This window comes from Bacillus rossius, chromosome 7 (genome assembly GCF_032445375.1).
Source record: "Bacillus rossius redtenbacheri isolate Brsri chromosome 7, Brsri_v3, whole genome shotgun sequence".
Lineage (NCBI taxonomy): Eukaryota > Metazoa > Arthropoda > Insecta > Phasmatodea > Bacillidae > Bacillus > Bacillus rossius.
In genome coordinates this window covers 14570141-14593016 of record NC_086335.1, presented here as the reverse complement: position 1 = coordinate 14593016, position 22876 = coordinate 14570141, and the positions used below count along the sequence as shown (strand labels likewise).

Genomic DNA, 22876 nt, shown 5'->3' with positions numbered 1-22876 from the left:
AATAAATTACTTCAGAGATTTTGAGGAGTTTAAATTTTAAAAGGAGGTGCTTAGAACGACTGAGTAACAATGGGAACGCCGGTAAAAATTGCAGAATTATAAAAAAAATAATTATATACACAACATCTTAGTCATAATTTCTACACTGGCCCTACAGTACTTAAAATCCATCTACTGCAAATCAATGTTTAGTTTCGAGGTGTGCCAATATTAGAAAAAGGTTAAGCACTGCACTAGACACGCAATGGTTAACAACACATTAAATAAAATTTATTTCAAAGTGTCGAAAAAATTCAAGTTCAACTTTCTTGGGATCGTAGCAAAATATGACCAGTTGCCAACTGTTTATGTTGCTTGGTGTGAAACAGTTACTTAATGCCAGGGTCTTTAAATCAGGGAAAACCAAATAATAAGCGCGCAAATGTTCGACTAAGCTATGGCCACGGTAGCAAGCCTGTTTGCGTGGCTCGACACAGTTCACAGATACACCAGGCCCGCGGTGTGCAAAGTCCTGCTTACACTGCACGCCTCGTGCGCACAGTTAAATTCTCACTGTTGGTCGCCAGTTCTCCTGCTCCGACAAAGGCAAGAATAGTTCAGCTTGCACGAAAAATAAAAATGCAGTTGTAGTTCCAAGTGTTTTAAGAAAATTCATAATTTTAGTTTGCCAAATTACATTTTTTATAACCGTGGGAGTCTTAGACGAAAGAACAGCTTACTGAATATATTTGGTAACCCACCGCGCAGCTGAGAGCAGTAAAGGAATGTTGCAGTATCTTCTTGAGTTCCAAATCACACACGAGCCAAAATGTTTCAAAAACTAACATGATACATTTGTTGCTCTCACTCGCGTGTTTTAAACGCAATGAAATAAAAAGGCTAATATCTTATTGTTACGATTTACCGCGGATTCATAAAGGATAGCCCAATTAAAGATTTTTATCACACACACAGTTTTATTTATTACCACTACATGTCACTTACAAATAATCTTCTAAATTGGCAAATAATTAATTACACTTAAAGAAATGTCTATTCCCCAGTCACTCGTTCCACACACCTCGCTGGGCCGCACCTCTGGCACAACTCTCGACGCAGCACCCCTCGTGGGTCTCCGCCGCGGGACTCCATCGCCTCACTCCGCCGCCGCCGTCACACCCTTCGCCGAGATCCCACACTACGACTCGCTCGCAACTTCACTCGGGACTCCGCCGCGCCCGCGACTCTATCGTCCGGAAACTCCCGACTCCACTGAACTCACTCACTCCCTGCCCTGGAACCTTCGTCCAAGGACTTCGCCACTCTGCCGCACCCGCGGCACTATCGCCCGGAAAATCCGCCGCGGGAGAACTCCCGACTCCACTCACTCCCTCAGGCTCTCTGCCCTGGAGCCTTCGTCCAAGGACTTCGCCACTCTGCCGCACCCGCGGCACTATCGCCCGGAAACTCCGCCGCGGGAGAACTCCCGACTCCACTCACTCCCTCAGGCTCTCTGCCCTGGAACCTTCGTCCAAGGACTTCGCCACTCTGCCGCACCCGCGGCACTATCGCCCGGAAACTCCGCCGCGGGAGAACTCCCGACTCCACTCACTCCCTCAGGCTCTCTGCCCTGGAACCTTCGTCCAAGGACTTCGCCACTCTGCCGCACCCGCGGCACTATCGCCCGGAAACTCCGCCGCGGGAGAACTCCCGACTCCACTCACTCCCTCAGGCTCTCTGCCCTGGAACCTTCGTCCAAGGACTTCGCCACTCTGCCGCACCCGCGGCACTATCGCCCGGAAACTCCGCCACGGGAGAACTCCCCACTGAACTCAACTCGAAGGTCGGCCCAACCTCCTTATATAGCCCTTGGGTTCCCGTCCAGAACAATCGGGCATGTCTCCGAGATATCGCGCAACCTTCGCAGTCGAAATGCCCAGAAACGCATCGTGAGTCCTCGAAGGACGCGGCGGCTGCTCAAAGAACGCCGTTAAACGCAACAAGCATCGGGTTCCCACAAAACGCGCCGATAAACATGTCTGAGTCCTTTTATTCCGCAGTGCGGCCTCTTTAAGTAACTCGATCTGAGGCAGGTGCGCGCTGCGACGGTCAGCATGTAGCGAGATAGTATGACACGAGATACCAGGGAGAGGATGCGGGTGGAAGGGGGTGCAGACAGGCCGAACGAGCGCGGCGACGCCAAGCACTGCAGCCAAGCGCGATCGTAACATTATGTATAAATCTGCGGGCCTCGTGAGTGCGGCCGAAGAGATGAAGCGGCCTCGTTGCACGCGGTCTTAGTCCGGGATGTAACAGCCCTTCCACGCTCGTGGGCATCTAGGGCCCCGCTCCAAGCAGGTGTTGCCTCGCTCAGGTCTCTCGACGAACTCTCTCAGGCATCGCGATGAGGTTCTGCCCGTATGCCCACACCACTCTCGTGCACCAGTTTTTAACACACCCATAATTCTGGCATTAGCGTCGCAGCAGTTGGCACAACCACGCAAAACAATGTGACACGTTCAAAATAAGTGGCACACCTCTCAGGAACGAAAAATTTATCACGAGAATCTAAACTGCCGCCTTTAAAATTTACCAAACACTAAAATGACTGTAAAGCTATTTAAAAAAGTTTTAAAAATAGCGCAGTATTAAGGAAGTGCCTCCCATTTCAGGTCATGATTTTATATTTTATATTTATACTGATCAACTTTTAGACTTTTTCAATTGTTTTACTTTCACGAAATGAAAAATATATAAAGCTCATACGTTATGCATGATTAGCTGCTAATTCATGATATGGTTTGCGTTTCTTTCACAAAAACTCGCTTCATGTTTCTTGGCTGTCAAAATAGTAACAAATTTGAGAATTTTGAAATGCCAGGTAAAATTAATTAATAGTTTCTGAAAGAAATTCAAACCATTTCTTGAAGTATCCAGTGGCATAGCAGTTAAACCAAAAAAGTTTCAGTTTTGCAATAAATGAAATTCTCCTTATTTGTACAACCCAAAAGCGTTGAAAATGTTACTTTGGCAGCTAATTCTACAAAAAGTATAAGCTGTGTATATTTTTCATTCCGTGAAAGATAATCAATTGAAAAAGTCTACAAGTTTATCTGTAATTAATGTAAATATAAAATCTTGCCCTGAAATGGAAGGCACCCCCTTAAAGTCTTGTAAATTACCAATAACAGCTAAAATTACAGCATGAAAAATGAGTTACGCTAAAGTTTCGTAAAATTAAAATACAAGATTTGGAAATCCAGGTGAAGAGGCGGCCCCACACGCATCAGTCTATAAATACAATGTACATTTTTTCATTAGTTATAATGTGGTTTTAATGAAATAATAATTACGTGAGAATGTGATAATCTTAGATTTTTAAGGCATTTGTAGTTATTGAATTGTTATTTACTTGAAGCATGTGCTTCATGCATTGGCCGCATAGTCAGGTGATTCCTTCGCCTCCGCTACGACTGTTCGGTTGGTATATTTCCTCCTCCGCAACCCCTCTCCTTCTCCAACAGTTTTGTTTCCCCGCCGCAGCACTAGCGCCCTCTGTGCCACTTGTATTTAAGGGATTCTCAGTCCTGGACTAAGTGTGGCGACATACTTGCCTGTAATCAACGACTGCTGGGGATGCCTCTTACCATAAACATCTTTATGACTACAAAATGGGAGAACAAGATCCCCTAAAAAGGCTTGTACCTCCCCCACGCTGAGGGATTAACCAATGACGAAAAATTGGCGGCAACTCGGATCTGTTCCTGTCTGTTCCTGTCTGTTTTTCTTTCTGTCTGCTACGGTCTTCGCGGTCATTAGGTTGCAGTTGGGAGATCTCTGGTCAGTATCGGCGATAACGTTAACTTCATGCACGACACAGTAACTGTAAGTTTGTTGTACGATGTGGCCATGCTCAGATTGTAACACGTTGTTTCGCCAATGCGTAATTATGCATGAGCTTTTACTGTATTCGGGCTCTTTGGGCTGTAATTTTGTGTCACGCCATGCTGCCAGTTGCGTTTGACTGTGGATTGCATCGTCACGTTGATGATATTTTTTTTATTTTGTTTCCTTGTAAAGTGACCATCCTCTCGTGCCACACCGATATAGGTTTCTTCGCTTTTTTTTTGTGGGCACGTAATTATTTTTGCTTAAATTTGTTTGTCTCTTTGCCCTGTAATTTAAACTTGTCTCTTGTGCGAGCCTATATCGTGTTTTGCCGAATGTATGCCACCTGCCCGCTGCACAGAACCACCCGTTAGGTTTTTCGTGACGCGTCTCGTTTATATTTGTGCAATTTTTTTGTATTCATTGTAACGTATTACAATGACATTTGTAGTCCGTATAACAGCGAAAATTTTTATGTACCCTGTGTTTTCTCATTGAGTTGTGTTAACCCTCTTAATCTGGCGATTTTTGTCGCACTTAATACGTGCAATCTCACCTGTTTTTTGTACTGTTCAAATCAAGCTGTTATGCTTGTAAGTTTTGATACTGAAACACTTGTGGGTGCCCCGTTTGTTAAATACTTTATAATAACATTTTAATGAATCAAATTATGATCTTCGCTAAACACTTTGAGAACACTTTATCTCTCTGCTATTCCAATAACTAAATGGCAATACATATTATTACGTGCACGCTCATCTTGCAAACTAATCATCGTTAATTAGTAGTCTGTTTGAACTTTGCGTTCAATCAGGCTGAAAACTTGACAGATACTCACGGTAGATTTTTGTTATATTAACATGCACTGACATTTTACATGTACTTTAATGTACATTACAATTTAAGTGGGGTTAGAATTTCCATTATGAATTTTTTAATATTTGGCCAAAGCTGATATTACAGCTTTCATATTAAACACGTTGGTTCTAAATGGCATAGAACTTTACATAAAGCACATGTAGAAATAAATAATCATAGACTGGAAAAATGAAGTTGCATGCGTAAAACAGTCCGTAATTTTCTTCCTGGTAATATATATGCACAATGGAGTCATGTAGTACATTTAAGATATTAAAAAATATAAAATTTTGACGGAATATTATTTATGTCTTTCAATGCGATTTTTTTTTATAATATTTTAAAATCCTTAACATTAGAAAAACTAAACTTTGCACTATCGAAACTGAGAACTTTTTAAAATAAGATAGTAAAAAAATGCACATGTATGGCAAGAACTGGTTTTAGTCTACTTTAAATATATGTTTACGTATATGTAATTAAATCAAATATATTTATTAATATTTTTAAGAAAATTTGAAATAAATATTTTACAAAAGGTCTTTAATTAAAATAAATTAAGCTAAAACCAGTTGAGACTTAAATGCTTCACGCTATGTAAAATGTAATATTTGCGAAATAGCTGCCAAAACTATTGGTTTTGTATTTGGTGTGAAACTATGCGTTGTAAGAAATTTATCATTCTAAAATTGACCAGTTACCTTAGTAGTAATATGCGGCTTTTTTCGTAGATAATAGTCAACATCTTAAAAATAGTTAGCACTTTGTTATTTAAAAAAAACTAATGGAAAATACATTTGACAAAATATTATTACTACCTAAGAAGTTATTACTTTGTTTTTAGATTTCTTGTATTTAGTGATATAAATACACGCTAAATGCTTACTAGTTGCAGGTATTACAGTGATATATTTTTAACATGTTTCATTAAAACATCACTAGTGGGAAGTAATATAATTCACATTAATAGCCTCATCTGATCATTATTTAAATTTAAAACTGATGGATACAATAAAAACCACGAGTAAATTTATTTAATTTCCATATACAATATATCTCTGAATCGATAACGATAAGCTAGTTTTCAATCTTCTATCTAAAAAAAGTTAATCTAACTTTAACTGGCATTAAAAAATGCACTTACGAAGCTTATTTGAAATGCCTCTACCATAAAAGGATATTTAAATTGCGAGTAAATGCTAAGTGGCTAATTTTCACCTTACACTAAAGCTGATACAAGTTCCCTGTGCTATTGGTCTATATTCCACCAAAATGGTATATTACTATAGTTAAGAGTTTGCAATTTGAATGCGCATCAAAGTGAATAATGAAAAAATGATATAATTTTTAAGACTCTATTGTTTGATAAGTTTGCGTATCAGACCATTTTAATCTCAAAATCGATTGTTAATAACATTTTTTTTTTGTATTCTCTTAAATAATTCTAACATTACTAACATACTTTAAGAGAATATAGTTCTGAATTCTTGGTCTTATTGTAGTCAGGCCTACATGGTAGTTCCGAATCATCGATTGGTCATATATAAATATAATTAAAATTCTTTTTTATGATACTTTATAACCAAGTTACTTCGTTACTCGTTCTGATGAAAAACTTAAGTTAAATGTTTTTTGATTTTAAGGATCCACATACTAACCTTTATAATTCCTCCCATTTTTTCAATGACAATTACCAACAGGATGCAAGAAAGCCCTGCAACGATTACTGTAATCTTCATCACGAAATGAAATATCCGGTTCTCAAATACTTTGCCTTTTATCCATGGATAAACGAAGTCTTCACTTATAGTTGCGGATAAACAGTTGAAATTGCTTGAAAGTGTGCTGGAAAACCAATATTTTAGTAATTTTTTAAAAATAGAGTTTAATAATTTATTAATCAAAGAAAATAATCTTATGCTAGATAGAATAATAGTGGCGAAAATATTCAAATTATTTCTGCAAAAATATATCTATATTGATAATGCAATTGCTCAAGGTGAAAAGTTGAAACATTGAATTTATAAACATATTTAACATAGCCAGCGAAAATAATTTTTCAACATATTTGTAAGTTAAATAATACTAAAAAAATTGTAAGATTGTTTGTCTGACTGTTTTGGCATAATTCTTGAACTTAAAAAAACTGGTTTCGATGAGATATTTTTTGCTATACTGGTTAAACAACAGGATTTGTATAGTGACGAATTTATATAATTATGTAGTAAAGCATGGATTAATATCAGTGTATAATAATATTACAAAAAAGAAACAATACTTATTAAAATAAGTTAATTCTGAATATTTTTTATAATCTTGCACAGTTTGTGTTTGGGGAATTTCCAGTGCAAAATCTGCTGAAACGAATTTTTCATGTCAGCGTTTTATCTAAACTAATATTATAAGGAAAGATTTGTATTTTTGTGTGTATGTTTGTAATGAATAAACTCAAAAACTACTGTGCCAATTTCAAAACTTTTACCATTAGAAAGCTACATTCACCCTGAGTAACATAGGCTATATTTATTGCTAGAAAAGATAAGGAATCCTTACTAAAACTTTAGTAACGTAACCCAAGGTGTAAAAAAATGCCATAAAACATCTTACGTCACATGCACTGCGGAAACTATTGATGATAGAACAAAAGTATGTTCTACAATATACAAGAACATATCAATATCTAAAAAAATTCGCGATAATATATGTCCAACTATTATCGTTATGTCACAATAACTACTTTTTACATTTTAAAAGTTAATAGAAATACCGACCAAAATTAGACCATGTTATTCATACTTCTGTTTAAATCCTTATCCAAATAAATCATATTGTTTTCAAGACTGTTTAAATTCGTGTAGATTACTTTTTGAATTGTTCAAATAAGCTATTCCAATAAAAAGATATAACGAATTTAATAAGTCACTAGTGGCCCGTCCTGGCTTCACACGTGATTTTTCTTATATTTTTACCTTTATTTATATTTTTTTGTTGTTTCATTTATATATTTTTTAAACACAGTATCACATTATCTATGTATACTTACAATCCGAATTTGTTTATCTTTTTCTACTAAAGTAACTTATTTAATCTTAAGGGAGACATATTACTTAGTATTTTTTATTTACATTTTTCAACATTTTACATAGCCCCCAAGTATTGTTGGACAATGAATTAGCTCAAACTGTTAACAGTCTAGAAATTCTGATAGACACAATCTTTCCTGACATCGAAAATCTCACAGAAAGAAATTTCAATTGGCTCTGTTCGAGGGCGATAGTGTCACCGAGAAACGACTCAGTAAATAAGATAAATATAATGATTATGGAAAAAGTTCCGGGTGATTTTAAATGTTATAAATCTATTGACACCGTGTGCAACATCGAAGATACAGTGCACTACCCACAATAATTTTTAAATTCCCTTAATCCTGCCGGTTTTCCACCCCACTAACTAAAATTAAAAGGAGGTACTTCCAATATTCTATAGAGAAATTAAAGCCCTCCCAGTATGTGTAATGGCACAAGACTTTTGATAAAGGAATTACGAGACAATGTGATTGTAGCAACAATCATCACTGGGAATGCGGCCGGACAGCTCGCTCTCATTACGCGAATCCCGATGATTCCGACAGATTTTCCTATATCCTTGAAAAGGTTACAGTTTCCTGCCATTACGATAAATTAAATTACAGGGACAAACGTTTTCGATTGTTGGCATCGACCTAAGAAAAGAGTACTTCTCTCATGGGCAATTATATTTTGTCCTTTTTTGAGTAGGATCTCCTGAAAATCAATGTTTTGTTATCACTTACAAATACCACTGCCAACATAGTGTACAGTGAAGCTTTAAGGTATAAGTTTTGTAAAATAAAAGTAAGAACCAATAGAATTAAATTAAGCTTAAAAATAAAAATATAAATACAGAAATGTAATAATTACAATGACTTAGAAAAACTCTTTAAAATAAATACAAACACCTAAAACAACAAAAAATAAATAAAAATAAAAAAACAACAAAAAATATTAATAAAAACCTTAGGAAATTTAATTATGTAAGATCAGATAAAACTGTAAAATGTTGTAAAAATTTAAATAAAAAAAACTAAGTAATATGTCTCCCTTATGATTAAATAAGTTACTTTAGTAAAAAAATGATGAACAGTTTCGGATTGTAAGTATACATAGATAATGTGATACGTTAAAAAAATATATTTATTTTGATTGTTTCAATGTCATAACATAAATTAAAATGTATTAATAAGTATATTTAAAATAAAAGCGTCTGTAAAAAGAAATAATTTTTTTACGGAACTAACCATTTACTAGTTTTATATTCTGAACTACGTTGGCTTCAGTAGTGCACAATTTAGGGAAAAAAACAATCTATCGTTTTTTAATTGTATTATACTTCAGTGATTTGTTTGTTTAAAATAACTTTTTCACGTGCTATTTCATATAAAGACATCCGGAACAAGGTAACGACGAATCAAGTTTCACATAAATTGAAGATCTCTATTTTCCTGATTACCACATTTAAAAAAAAACAAAATGCGATTCCGATTGAACTCTGATTAGGCAGTGTAAAATATATAACACAGCACTGCATAAAATTATAAATGTAAAAATTGATATCATACCTGAGTGAAGCACTGAAAATTCCGGCAATGAACAATCCCGGGAGTCCTGGCAAGTGAGAAGCTGTGTCCATCGTGAAGAAGGGAAGAATTTGATCGGCTTTATTCACTTGCTGAAAAAAAAAGTTTAGTTAAAAAATAATTATTTTAAAGTATAAATAATTTGCTTTTTGTAGAACAAATATTTTTTTATTAATAATACCATAATTTTTTAAAAAATTGTTTCCATTTCGGAACCAAATGCTTTGCCGTGATTAACTGATATAATTTAATGTTTATAATAAAATTTAATATATATTGATGACTACAAACTCATGGCATAAATATAAATAACCTTTCTGCAGTGTGTACGAATTCGTGGGGATGCCGTGGAAATTTTTTTATATTTATCTTCATTAATTGACATAATCCAATAAAAGTACCGTTTATTATTGTAGACAAAGTTGCAATGCAAAACAAAGTCTATATAAAGATATATAATTGTATATACTCCTATAGACTTAAATAAACATCTTTTTTTACGAATTGAGTTTAACTTTTACTAAATAGTTTTAAAGGAAAGAGTTTTTATTTTTTATTTTAATTATTAATAAAACTTATTTTATCAATTTTGCAAACATTGTAGGTACAAACTCATTATAAGAATGAATGAATAATCTACCTACATTTAACATGACAACATTTTCTATCGCGGAATGAATGTGACAATAATGATAAGTGATATAATTTTTTTTACTAATTAAATAGTATAAAAATGTCTCGTTACTGACAAAGTCATTTCAAACTGATAAAAATATAATGTTTTTTTTTAATAGTATAGAAAAAGGGATACTGGCCCAGGCTTCTAGGCTTTAGAGCCGAGAGCAGGAATTCCGTGTTTAGATAGTGACGTGTCACCGGCCATCTTGAATGACCTTGACCTTAACCTTCAAAATTGGCCAATATTTTCTAAAAACTGCAAAATTTTTCAGTTTAAAAAAAATACTCAAAATTCATTAACGGGAAAATTTCCCGTTTTATTCCTTGAAAAAATAAAAAATTTGTAATTCGAGAAACTTAAAAATAATTCTGCCTTATAAAGAACATAAATTCCTAAAAATTGCTTAGGACTCCTAAACGTAAGCCGCCATACAACGCTGATATAAGGACCTTTATCTTGACCTTGACAATAAAATTCAAATTCTTTAATTTTCGACCAAAATTTTCCAAAAAATTTCCAAAAAATATTTTAAAATTTTTTTCTTACTTCAAATGTAAAGTTACTGAATCGATTTTTATTCTTGGTTCGATTCCCGGTGAGAGTAAACAAGCAATATATTTATAATATATTAACAAAACCGTTACTAAAAATATACAAAAATAATTTCTTATCTCATACCCTCCATCTTCAATGATGACCTTACCATTGCAATTTTTGTAAAGGCCACCATATTCAAAATCAGTAATTTTTATGCAAGGAAATCTAAAAAAAAAAAATTTTAAATTCATAAAAAAATTAATAAATAAAAAATAATAAAATATTATTTAAAAAACCGATTTACAATACTTTACGGTTACCATATTGGATTCAAGAAACGTTGCAATTTTCTTTACAACCTCCATCTTGGATGTTTATGACGTCATCATTGCACGTTTAGTTAAGGCCTCCATCTTGAATCACACATAATTGTTATAATCGTTACGTCTGCCATATTGATAATCTATACTTTTTATGCTAGGAAAACAAATATTAAACATTTTTAATATAAAAAAATTAAATAATCACTCCGCCATCTTAGATTAAGAAGTCACGACCGCCATAAAGAAAATCTTCAATTATTTAGACAGAAACTAGGGAAAAGATTAATAATTTATAAAAAATTTAATTCATCAATTAAAATAATGCAGTAACGTCTTAATTTTAACCTGGTGAGTGTAAAAATAAAAAAGAAATACGATATAACCTTTCTCCACTGAAGCCAGCGACCGACTGACCTCCCACCCCTGATTCCGAGGTATAAATATCGCCAATATAATATTACATCATTCCCGCCATCTTGTTTCTGTTTGCTGGAGGCCGCCATCTGGTTTTCGGTTGCTGCAGTGCGCAAACGTCATGTCAGTTTAATTTTTACCTGCCAGAATTTAGTAATTATTCATTATTACTGTAGCTCCAGCCATATTGACATTTGGATGCAGTCTTGGAATTTTGTAATTATTGACCTATAAATTCGGAAAAAAATTCCAAAATTTATTGAAAAATCACTAATTTATAATATATTCATTCTATCGATGTCACTCTTCGCTTCCATCATTGGCCAATGCAGATTAAGTAAATAAAATTAAAAATCACATAAATGTAACATGCAAGTGACATGTTTGAATTATAAAAAACTTTTATTACAAATACAATTTTTTACATAAATCCTACACTCCTGCGGCATAACTTGCTAACGTTAGCAATATTATATACATTTCGATATACATTGGTTTAAACTGACTAAATCTTAGCTTCAATAGGTTACTGAAAACAGAGGCCAGCCAGAACGTTTTCCTACATAGTCTTTTTCTTCCCGACAGATTTTTTTGATAAGTATTGTGTTTAACAGATTGCTTCGCATCATCTGAATTGTAAATGGGAGTCTTCACTGTTTTGAATGTCAATTTGTTAACATTGTACTCGAATGGATATGGTTTGCCGTATACTCATCCAAGTACAAATTACATTTTAATTGTCTGTATGTATCTACAACATCAGTAAGCTGATAATGTTTTGCCTGATATCGCCAAGAAAAGTACAAATATCTTTCGACTCACTTAATGTATTAAGGTAATAGTAGTCTTTCAACACTTCACGAAATGCAGATTTGGCAAGTGGAAAATCTTACTATTTAACTGTAATGCACTGAGCACAGTCTGATGCCTAGATTCATGTACAAGCCTCATTACATTCGGTTGCTGAACAGCTGTGTTTGTGCTTGCGTACATACGAGTCTCCAATCTAAAGGATGGAGTGGAAATGTCTGCAGGTCTGCAATAGGCACACGGACTTTACCTTTACAGTATTTCGCATACCGTCGCAAACTGTCAGTACGTGTAAACCAAAAATGGCACACTTCGTAGCGAAACTTCGGACAAGAAGGACTGTTTACAATTTTGCTCCTCTCATGTCTTCATGCAACATGTGAAAAAGCGAACTTCAAATCACAGGAACTACAAGGATGTCTAGTAAATAAAGTAGCTTGGCTTCTGGTTTATAGCCACGTACATATCGAACACGAAAATTATACACAGTACACACATTTAACGAAAAGGACACTCATTTGGATTAAATTTCGGCAAACAGGAAGCACTTTTAAGGAGAAGGATGTACATGTACACGAAAATTCAAATCAGTAGGACACGATCGTCAATTTACGAGAGGATATAATGCCTCCTACAGTCTATTGATTCAACAGGGTTTGGCTTCAAATCCCGTGTCTTCAACAGTGTTTGGTTCCAACAGTCTTTGACTCCAAAAGTCTTTTGGCTCCACCGTTATTGGCTCGAAAATCATTGGGTTCAACAGTCATTAGCGCTATCTGTCTTTGGCTCCAGCAATCTTAAACCTAGCTGCTATTTGGCTACGAGACTAAGTGGCTACGAAGCTGTAAGACAACATGACTACGAGGCTACTAGGCTACGAGGCTACAATACTACTAGGTTACAAGACTACTAGAATACAAGTTTGGTGGCTACAAGTCTACAATTAACTAGGCTACAAGTCTACAAGTTTACGAGGCTACGATACTACATGCCTCTAACTGTCTTTTACTCCATTCAGCTGCGATAAATAATTTTTCTCATGCAAAACAACTGTAAGTAGTTCCGATACTTGCTAACATGTTCCTCATGATGTGTTCAGATAAAATTATTAATTTACTTTAAGAAAGTTGTGGGATACTCAATAACTTCCACAAAAGAATTAAGGCTTTGCTAGACATCAAGGAGCAGGAAGTTCGTCTTGCGTAATAGTGCTTCTCAGCTGTCTCCTAAAGCAGGCAAGATAGAAGATTTTGATGGTGGCCGGAGACCAAGATGGCGATCATAACAGCTTACTAAAGGCTGGTAGTAGAGGATTTTAAGCCTTCATAGGATTTTTAAACATTATTGTTTGAAATGGATATATTTTACATAAATTTTAAACGCATTGCTTCGAACAAGTATCTAACCAAGGACATGAACTGATCGAATCAATCTGTAAATTGATTGCAAATTTTTGACGTGACAACAAATAATAAATCGATGAACGCCAGCTTTAGGCACGAAAAAGTGTCCCGTAACGCAAAATGTCCCGTTACGCTCATTGTACGCTTGCGCCGCATCTATCTCTCTTCCACTCGATTGGAACAACCATCGATTTGACTTTTTCGAGGCATATTAAACTTTTAACACTCCAATTCGTTTCCTACTTTTCCTATCATCGACCTATCCTTAACAGAATAACACAGATTGGAAGAATTTAAATAGCAAACATGTATAAAAGTTATAGTTACAATAATCTCTTCGTTAAAGTAATAAACTTTTTTGAATTAGTGAGAACATATAAAAGTAAATTTATCAATTAAATTGTAGATTTCTTTTCACTTCTTCTTTGTATACATACAAAATAGTGATATTTCAATAAAAATTATTCAATTTTATTCATAAAAGTATGCAATCATTTCATCAATGTTTTTTTATTACTGTCACGTTAAACTATCGCCCGTTAACCGACTTTACAGACAACCAATTTTTTTTGGTGAATTAATTACACAATTCTAAGATGGCGCACAAATGACAACATAGCGGGTGTCGTAGTAATAATAATAAATGATTACTGCACTCTAGTGGGTAAGAATTAAAATAACATGATGTCAGCGCACTCTAGCAGACGAATGGATGGTGGCTTCCAGTGGACGAAGACAAGTTGGCGGACATTACATCTTACCAGCTGACGATATATACCTTGATATTGGTGGTAGGAGGTTAGTCAGCCTGTGGCTACCGTGGAGAAAGGATCTGTCAAAGTTTTTTTTTTTTTGGTCTTACCAGGTTCAAAACGAAGACTGCAAGGAGTAAGTACATTTTTGAAATATTATTTTATTAAAATTTGAGTATTAATTTTTTTTTATTTTTTTTATTTTTTTCCAAATTTATAGCATAAAAATTGCAGTTTTTCAAGATGGTGGCCGTAACAAAAAGTGCAACATTCTAGAGTCCAATATGGCGGAGGTAATGTAAAGTGTAACGATTATGTCATAGTCATAAAAGATGGCGGGCATTACCAAACATGCCAAGTTTCTAGAATTAAAGATGTTGGTCATAACGATATCTGCAACTGTGTTTTTAAAGATTTTTATTGTAAATAAATAAATTAATATTTTATAAATATTTTAATTTTTTCATTAAAATCAGATAATAAATGAAGATTTCCAAGATGGCGAACATGACGTCATACTCGCTGACGATATATATTATACACCTTGACATAAGTGGTTGGAAGTCAGTCTGCCGATAGCTTCCATGGAGGAAGGAAATGTCGCCATTTTTTTTACCTCGCCGGGTTTGAACCGAGAACTCCGATCTCTATGGCGTAAGTATACTTTTTTTTGATTTTTTAAAAATATAATTTTTGAAATTTTTTATTATTAAATAGATTATAAATTTTTTTTAAATTTTAATTTTTTTCACTATTTTCTAACATAAAAACTGTGGATTTTCAAGATGACGGCCGTAACGGAAATTGCAACATTTATTTTTTAAATAATTTTTATTAAAATTTATTAGTTAAATTTCTTCATAAATTTTAGAATTTTTTTCTTTAAAATCCGATAATAAATATAGATTTTCAAGATGGCGGCCATAACGGAAATGGCAACTGTGACTTCATATTCCATGATGATGTCATAGGCTTATCGGAGGCTGTAGATATGGATGTTTAAGCCTATATATGGACAGTTCTAGCCGCTGATATTTTTATGGACTTAAAACTGGAAATTTTCCCTCGAAAGTGGAATTTTTCTCTCGAAAAAAATTTTATGTTATTTTTTTCAAATTTTTTGAGATTTTCGGCGGAATTTTTTTTCCATAAAACTAGTAAAATTGGTAAATTTTGGTAAATGTTTTCAAATTTTGAAGGTCAAAGCTGAAGGTTAAGATCAAAGGTCAAGGTCATCCAAGATGGCCACTGTGACGTCACAATCCAAGAAGGTGGTGGCACCATGGCACCACACCCTGAACCCTGCGTCCGGAGGAACCAAAACATACTACTAGCAGCACTGGAATATTCCGAGAGTTTCTCATACATTTTGTGTTGTCAATCTTTTTTATTAATTTTTTTCTGTGGAAGTGCTGTAGTGTTGATGTGATTGGGTGATTCATATTAAAAAAAATTAAGTGATAAAAGTAAAAAATAAATCACAAAATTGGTAAAAAAATTTGAGGAGATGGATGCAAGAAGGGCTTATCGAAAAAGCATGGAAAAAATATATAAGCCTTTTAATTATTGGAATAACATTATCTTTTGAATGCCAAATTATGTTCTTGTGATACAAACAATTATTGTTTCTTTCACACCTGACCGTCCACATCATTATCTCTAATAATGAAAAATATATCCTTACTTTAAAAAAAATTATTGAAATATTATAAATTTAAAGGCCCATGTTTGCAGAGATGATTTTTTAAGTAACAATGCAATATTAAAAAGTTTTTTTTATTTATTAAATGCATGGGAAAAAATGTGAAACAGTAAATTTTACAGCTGGTTGTACGATAACAAAAATATATAAGGGTAAATATTAGCTTGTAAAAATGATATACAAACAAAAATAAATGTCTTAAATAACGTAATGTTTTGTTAACACCGCTCAGTCAATATAACTATACCTAGTTTAAGTTGTAACAAGAAAAACAGAGAGTTAAAGCAGTAAACACGTTCTTAGTCTGTTACCAAACTTTCATTAAGATATCAAATAAATCAGTAACATATTTTTAACACATTGTCAATCATTTTACTCTTAGTGAAAACAAAACCTTTGATACCACTGTGCAAGGAATGTTTGCAAATACTTCTCTTCTTATTAAAACATTTTTCTCATGTCTGGTTAAATCAACGAAAAACATTTTCTTCATACCACTTTTGGGAGTCTTCAGAAAGAAAGCGCATTAAGGATTTTACATCTCGAACTTTGGCTGGTTTCAAAATATTCTTGTCTTCAACAGGTAGATGATATTCATTCACCTTGGAAGTCTTGAAAACTTTAAATGGGAGATAAATAGGCATTTAGGTTTTGGATGCTGAAAGCATGCCATGCGAATATTTTAGTTGTACATATTTATGTATAGAGAACCTTTCGTCTCTGGTTATTGGTGTCTTCTCAGCAATCCAGCTCATCATGTATGACCACTTCTTTATAAGTCCACTCGCATCAACTACTTGAAATAGTTTAGGAATTGTTCGACAACTTTTTAAGATGGATACGTATCCTGATGCAGTTTCCACTGTTTCCATTTTATTCACTTTACTATAATACAAACTAATGTTCATGTCACATTGACAGTAGGAATGTCCCCTTACTGGAAAAACATATGGTGCAATACAATTTTTAACACTTTAGAGAGCCAACAACAAAACTGTACCGTTGTTAGGTTATTCTTTTGTCCTCCACATGAGTCTGAAAACATTGTTACACATTTCAAATTTGGAGTAATAATGCTGGAAATAAAATGGTATAACATAGAGCATACAGCATAAGCATTTTTCTTACCATCACTTTCCAAATACCAATACAGTGCACTCGTGCCATCATTATGTTCATGGATATTGAAAACATACAACCAAATCAAACTTTTGTAGAATTGACTAGTAACGTTAAGCTTTGGAAGTGCTAGATTTGGGGCAAAATCAAACTCAAACACTACATTTTTCGTGTCTCTTTTACTTTGGTTTACTATATCTTGCTTCATACTTTGATATCGTTTAACTCGACATTTGTGTATGTTAAACAACTGTCAACAAGCATCATTTGGTCGGAGTTTCAGCTTAACAATGCATTCTTTTAACAAGTCGCATACATCTGTTCGAGGTCTGCGGAAACTGTAGTTTGATTGGGTTCTGAAAAAATTATTATAAGTGGTATATTTAATACCTAATGCCATTCCTGTTTCAGTTCTAAAATATTCTTTGAAAGCATTCCAACAATTTTTTAACTGACAATGTAGGGTTAGTAAAATACAACTTTTTTGTTTTCTTTGCAGAATAGTGTGATTCAGCACGTGGAATGGAGGATAAGTGTTTTTTGGCCAACTCCCAAACATTTTGCTTTATCCTACTTGGACAGTTTGCATGTTTACCTCTGTTGTCTTTAATCACCAAGTCACCTTTACCCAACTTTCCTTGAATAACTCTTATACCTCTTTCTTGATATTTGCAATTTACCAATAAAAAACGCTTGGCAAACAGGAATGGAAACACCACTTGACTGCAACGGTTTTTGATACTTCCAAATGAGAGGCCTTTTCTTGTAAACTGAATTTACCATCACTGTTCTAGGAGCAATAGAAATTAAGTTACCTGCTATAACATTGTCTTGCTTATCTTTGTCGCCAACCGACCAAAATGACTTGAAAAATTTTTCTTGCTCAATCACATCGATTGTTTTGTAGCATTGTTTAGAGCAACACTTATCTACAGGATGAAATTTTTTCGGATGCACTACTTTTCCACTCGAAAATCTGTAGCACAGCCCTATGTTCCTTCTTGCTTTCTTCTTATTTTTTTCCCCCATAAATTCTCAAACCGTAATTTTCGCTTTCCTACATTGCTGTTCTTATTTATTTCTTCACTTTTGTCAGAACAGTCTTCATTTTCACTTCGCAACATTTTAAGCACTTTAATTTCCTATTAAAATACAACAAAAAGTAACTCCACCATAGAAAAGAGAGGGAGGGATAGAAAGGCCACTCTCTGAATGACAGCTAGAACGCTATTTGCAGCGCTGTTGTGGCCGTGCACAGTACTAACCGTATAAACATTGGTGGAATAATGACCTAAGTATATATTTATGCTAAAACCACCTATGTCACAAGCTAGCATTTTCGTACACGTGGTGGCATTATATTTTACTTAATACGTAATTTTATAATCAATTTAATAATATACCTCAATGGAAATATGGCCACTAAATAATTGAATAAATAAACACCAGATATTTTCCAGTTTCCACCTACGAAGCAATTAGCAAGTAGCACGCAAATAACCTAAAGTCTTAAACAAAAATACGAAAGAAAAATTGCCGCCATTTTAAATGAGCCTTGGCAACGAATCGTAAACAAACATTGAGCAGTGAGCACACTAGCGCTCTTACGGCCGTGCACACAAACAAATCGTTGTTCAAGCATCTCTCTAATGAGTGCACATCCCGTGAACTCCACACATTAAAATAACAAAAAAAAAAAAACATTTTTATGGTTCTATGCAAAAACAGCCTTTTTTTCTTTGTTGATCATAAATTAATATCTTCCTTAAGGATGGAAATTTCCAAACCTAATTTTGAGGAGCATACGGTGGTGCTTAGGGGAACAAATTTACACGTTTTACTCATGAAGGGCCATTTCATAAAAAGGCCCTTCTTGCATCCAGCTACTCATTTGTCCCAAACATGGTGATGACAGCGGGTTAGAGCTTTCGTTTTACTTTCTCTCACTACTTTATTCGTTAGAATAGCTTTGCAGCTTTTGCTTGGGGGACATAGAGAAATAACACTTACAGTATGTACATGTGTAACATTGTATGTCTATGGCACACCTGCGTGACATGTTGAGCTGTCAATTGCGGAATACGGTGGAGTTCCAAACCTTATTTATTTAAAGATCCTTTTTCTCCTTTGAATTTTATCAATATGTTAATACTTAATCTGATTTTTAGGGCAGAGACGAAAACAACAAATTAGAGTTCATTAAAATCATTCCGTCCGTTCTTGAGTTATAAATGGTGTAACTAACACATTCTCCTTTGAATTTTATCAATATGTTAATGTTTATCTGCTTTTTAGGGCAGAGACGAAAACAACAAATTGGAAATCATTAAAATCAGTCCGGCCGTTCTTGAGTTATAAATGGCGTAACTTACACAACTTATATAGGCCTATATATAATTCTAGTTATAATTTTTTTGCAAAAATTTGAATTGGAAAACTTCAGTTAAAAAATAATTTTTTGAAAAAGTTTTCATGAAATTTTTAAAAATTTATCTGCTTCTTGTTTTTCTTTTTGTTACCAGATTACTCAAGATATATAAATATACGTGACAAATTTTGGGCACATTTTTTTACGGATGTGACTTTAATCCAGAATCCAAAGTATATCTGGCCATATAAGTCGAATATTACAGTTAAAGTAATTTTTTGTTTAAATTTCTTTTTTAATAATTGTTTGTAATAGTGGTGATTAAAACAGAACTAATGTTATGACCAAAAATTCCTAAAAAAAATTGTTTAAATTGTATTTCCGCTTTAATGTTGAAACCAAATTGTTTTTTATCTTGCAATCACAGGTGGATAGTGTTAAAAAGAAAAAAAAACGAGTTGCAATTAATAAAAAAATACCTCCAAAAACACAGTTTTTTAATTTTATTATTTTCTTTAAAATTGTTATGATTATATTTTTAATACATGTTCTACAGGATAATATAAATAAACTTGTATATGTTTAACGCGTCTTAATGTCCTCATTCTTATAATGTTCTTTTGTGGGGATACATTTATTCAAATGTCTTGCTGGCAAAACAAACTCTACAAATATTAATATTTCTTTCTCACCTTTGATGTTATAGGATCACATTCGTAGTAGCTTGAATAAATCAGCAGACCGATGAAAAGTGATGATGACTTCACAATGAAAAATCCAGCGTTGAAAATCATTAGTGACCTGTAACGTTTTAATTTACTGTTTTTGAACATGGACAATTTTTCACAATGTCCTAAACGCATAAGAAAAATTAAAAGTAATATTTATGTCTTAATTTATTTTCAATTAAGATAAATTAAATAAATGAAAAATATTATTTTGAGAAATTTGTATTCTATGTTTGTATCGGAACAAAAATTTGAATAATTATGGTCTAATGTCAAAACCTAAGTTATATTTAGATATATTTTAATACATTTATAAATAGCGCTACCGTAATTATAGGCACAGTAAAAAAACTTAAAACTTAAAATAATTTAAACAAAATCATTCAACCTTATACAATGTATAACAGTATTTCAAATACCTAGTGGCGACTGCTTGCTCATCCATGTATGCAGAATAAATATTAATGTGTAACCAAATTTTTGAGAGCATTCAAATTTCCATGGTTTTGTGTGAACACGTCAAAATTCACAGTAACATTTTAAATTTAATATGCCAAATATTTGAAAATCTGCAATGAATTTTGGGATACATAACTTTTCAGTTGAAAATTCTCTTCTTATTTTATGAAGTGTTTTTAATTGCAGTCGTTTTCTAACTGTGAAGTCAAAGAAGAATCACGCCAGCCATTGAGATAGCTGCCTTGTGGGGCCACAAAGAGCGTAAAAAACTTACGGAGAAAACACCGTGTTAATGCTTAAGATCCTGAAATCAATGTGATATTCACACAATTTATTACATACCTCAACTATTCATACAGTGTTCATTGTAGAATTTTATTTATAATGTATATTATTTAGACGTTACATTTGGCTTGAAATAATTTTCACATTATCAATAATAAATAAACAAATTGGTTGTCTGTAAAGTTGGTTTACGGACGATAGTTTAACGTGACAACTTCATAACAAAACATTGATGACATGATTGCATACTTTTATAAATAAAATTGAATCATTTTTATTGAATTATCACTATTTTGTATGGATACAAAGAAGAGTGAAATGAAATCTACAATTTAATTGATACATTTACTTTTATTTGCAATCATTAATTCAAATATGTTTATAACTTTAACGAAGAGATTATTTAAACTATAACATTTATACAACTTTGTTATTTAACTTCTTCAAATCTGTGTTATTCTGTTAAGGATAGGACGATGATAGGAAAAGTAGGAAATGAATGGGAGTGTTTCAAGTTTAATGTGCCTCGAAAAAGTCAAATCGATGGTTGTTCCAATCGAGTGGAAGAGAGATAGATGCGGCGCAAGCGTACAATGAGCGTAACGGGACACAGAGTAACGGGACACATTTTTGTGCGTGCAGCCGGTGTTCATCGATTTATTAGACGTTGTCACATCAAAAAATATATACAATGTGTTAGAAGTATAGACACGTGCTAAACGGTCTTCCATATCAATGATGCGTTATAAATCTTGTAAAGATCAATACAGAAAGTCCAATATAAGAGCGTTATAAACCAGTGTATTGGAAGTAAAGATAAGAAAGTACACAGTTACTTTATTGGTGCAAGGAATCAGCCCATCTTAGCTCGGATATGATGTGCGAAACATAACTCCAAATTGCTTCATGAATAAACGATATGGGACGAAGCTTGATAAGAGAGCTGAAATGAAGGCACGGTGACGATTAAATTGTAAAAACACTCGCCTCCCTCCAGGAATATCCAGGTTCGATTCATTGCGGAAGTCGAAACAGCATTTTCTCAAGTGGGAATCATGGCAGACGTTGCTATGAACCATTGGGTTTTATCAGTTACTCCTGTTTCCCTTACCCATTCTTTACGTTAATATCCTACTCCATTCTCATTTTAACACGCGTCTATAATTACCTTGGTGCGGACGAGGCTCATTTATTTATTCGTCAAAAGGTCTGACAGAATACTGACAGCAACCAAGAAAACTTAGTAGCCCACTGCAAAGCACAAAATGAATATTTTAGTCATATTAATTTATTTTTTTAGCATTTTTCACTTTTTTTTAAAAATCATATTTTAACTCAAAAAATTATTGCAATAGGAATATAATCAGAGTCATCGAAAAATTGACAAGGCTTTTCCTTTGAGTGGAGGGGGCACTTTCCCTAAAACCTGATATTAAGGGCACCAGGCAACAGAAGAGCCCGGCTACGTTCAGAGACTTTCATAATGTATGAGTTTACCCTGAGAGTAGGGTGAATATAAAACGTGTGGAAACCATAAGTAATACGATATGCTCATAGCATGGCCCATGCATCTTTATACAAACATGTCCACCTGGACGAAATTTACGATTAAATACTGCAAAGAGACACCAAAAATTGTATCTATAAAATATTTAGTTTTACCTCAAGTGAGAATTAGAAGTTGTTTATCGCTTGGCGGCTGAATGCCAAATGGCTGATAAGGCAATGGATACGTTGCAAGTTGCTACGAATGGTGGGAGTGTAGGGGGATGCCACTTTATGATAATGAATAACTAATATTACAGCCCGTAACTCCGATTATTTACGCTCCGTGGTTAGTCTACTTTATTGCACATTTGAGTGTATTATAACAATAACATGTTCATTTGGTGAAGAATAATCATGTTATATATTGTTT

General features: G+C 33.8%; 1 protein-coding gene across 1 annotated transcript in view; it reads right to left on the bottom strand.

Annotated features, from left to right (window-relative positions):
• Window positions 1-22876, bottom strand: part of LOC134533684 (sodium-coupled monocarboxylate transporter 1-like) — a 99063-nt gene that overhangs the window by 11196 nt on the left and 64991 nt on the right. The window contains exons 8-10 of the mRNA XM_063371239.1: window positions 20179-20287; window positions 9362-9471; window positions 6384-6570 (exon numbers count right to left, since the gene is read on the bottom strand). Of these exons, the coding sequence (XP_063227309.1) occupies window positions 6384-6570; window positions 9362-9471; window positions 20179-20287 (406 nt within the window). The remainder of the gene's footprint in view (window positions 1-6383; window positions 6571-9361; window positions 9472-20178; window positions 20288-22876) is intronic.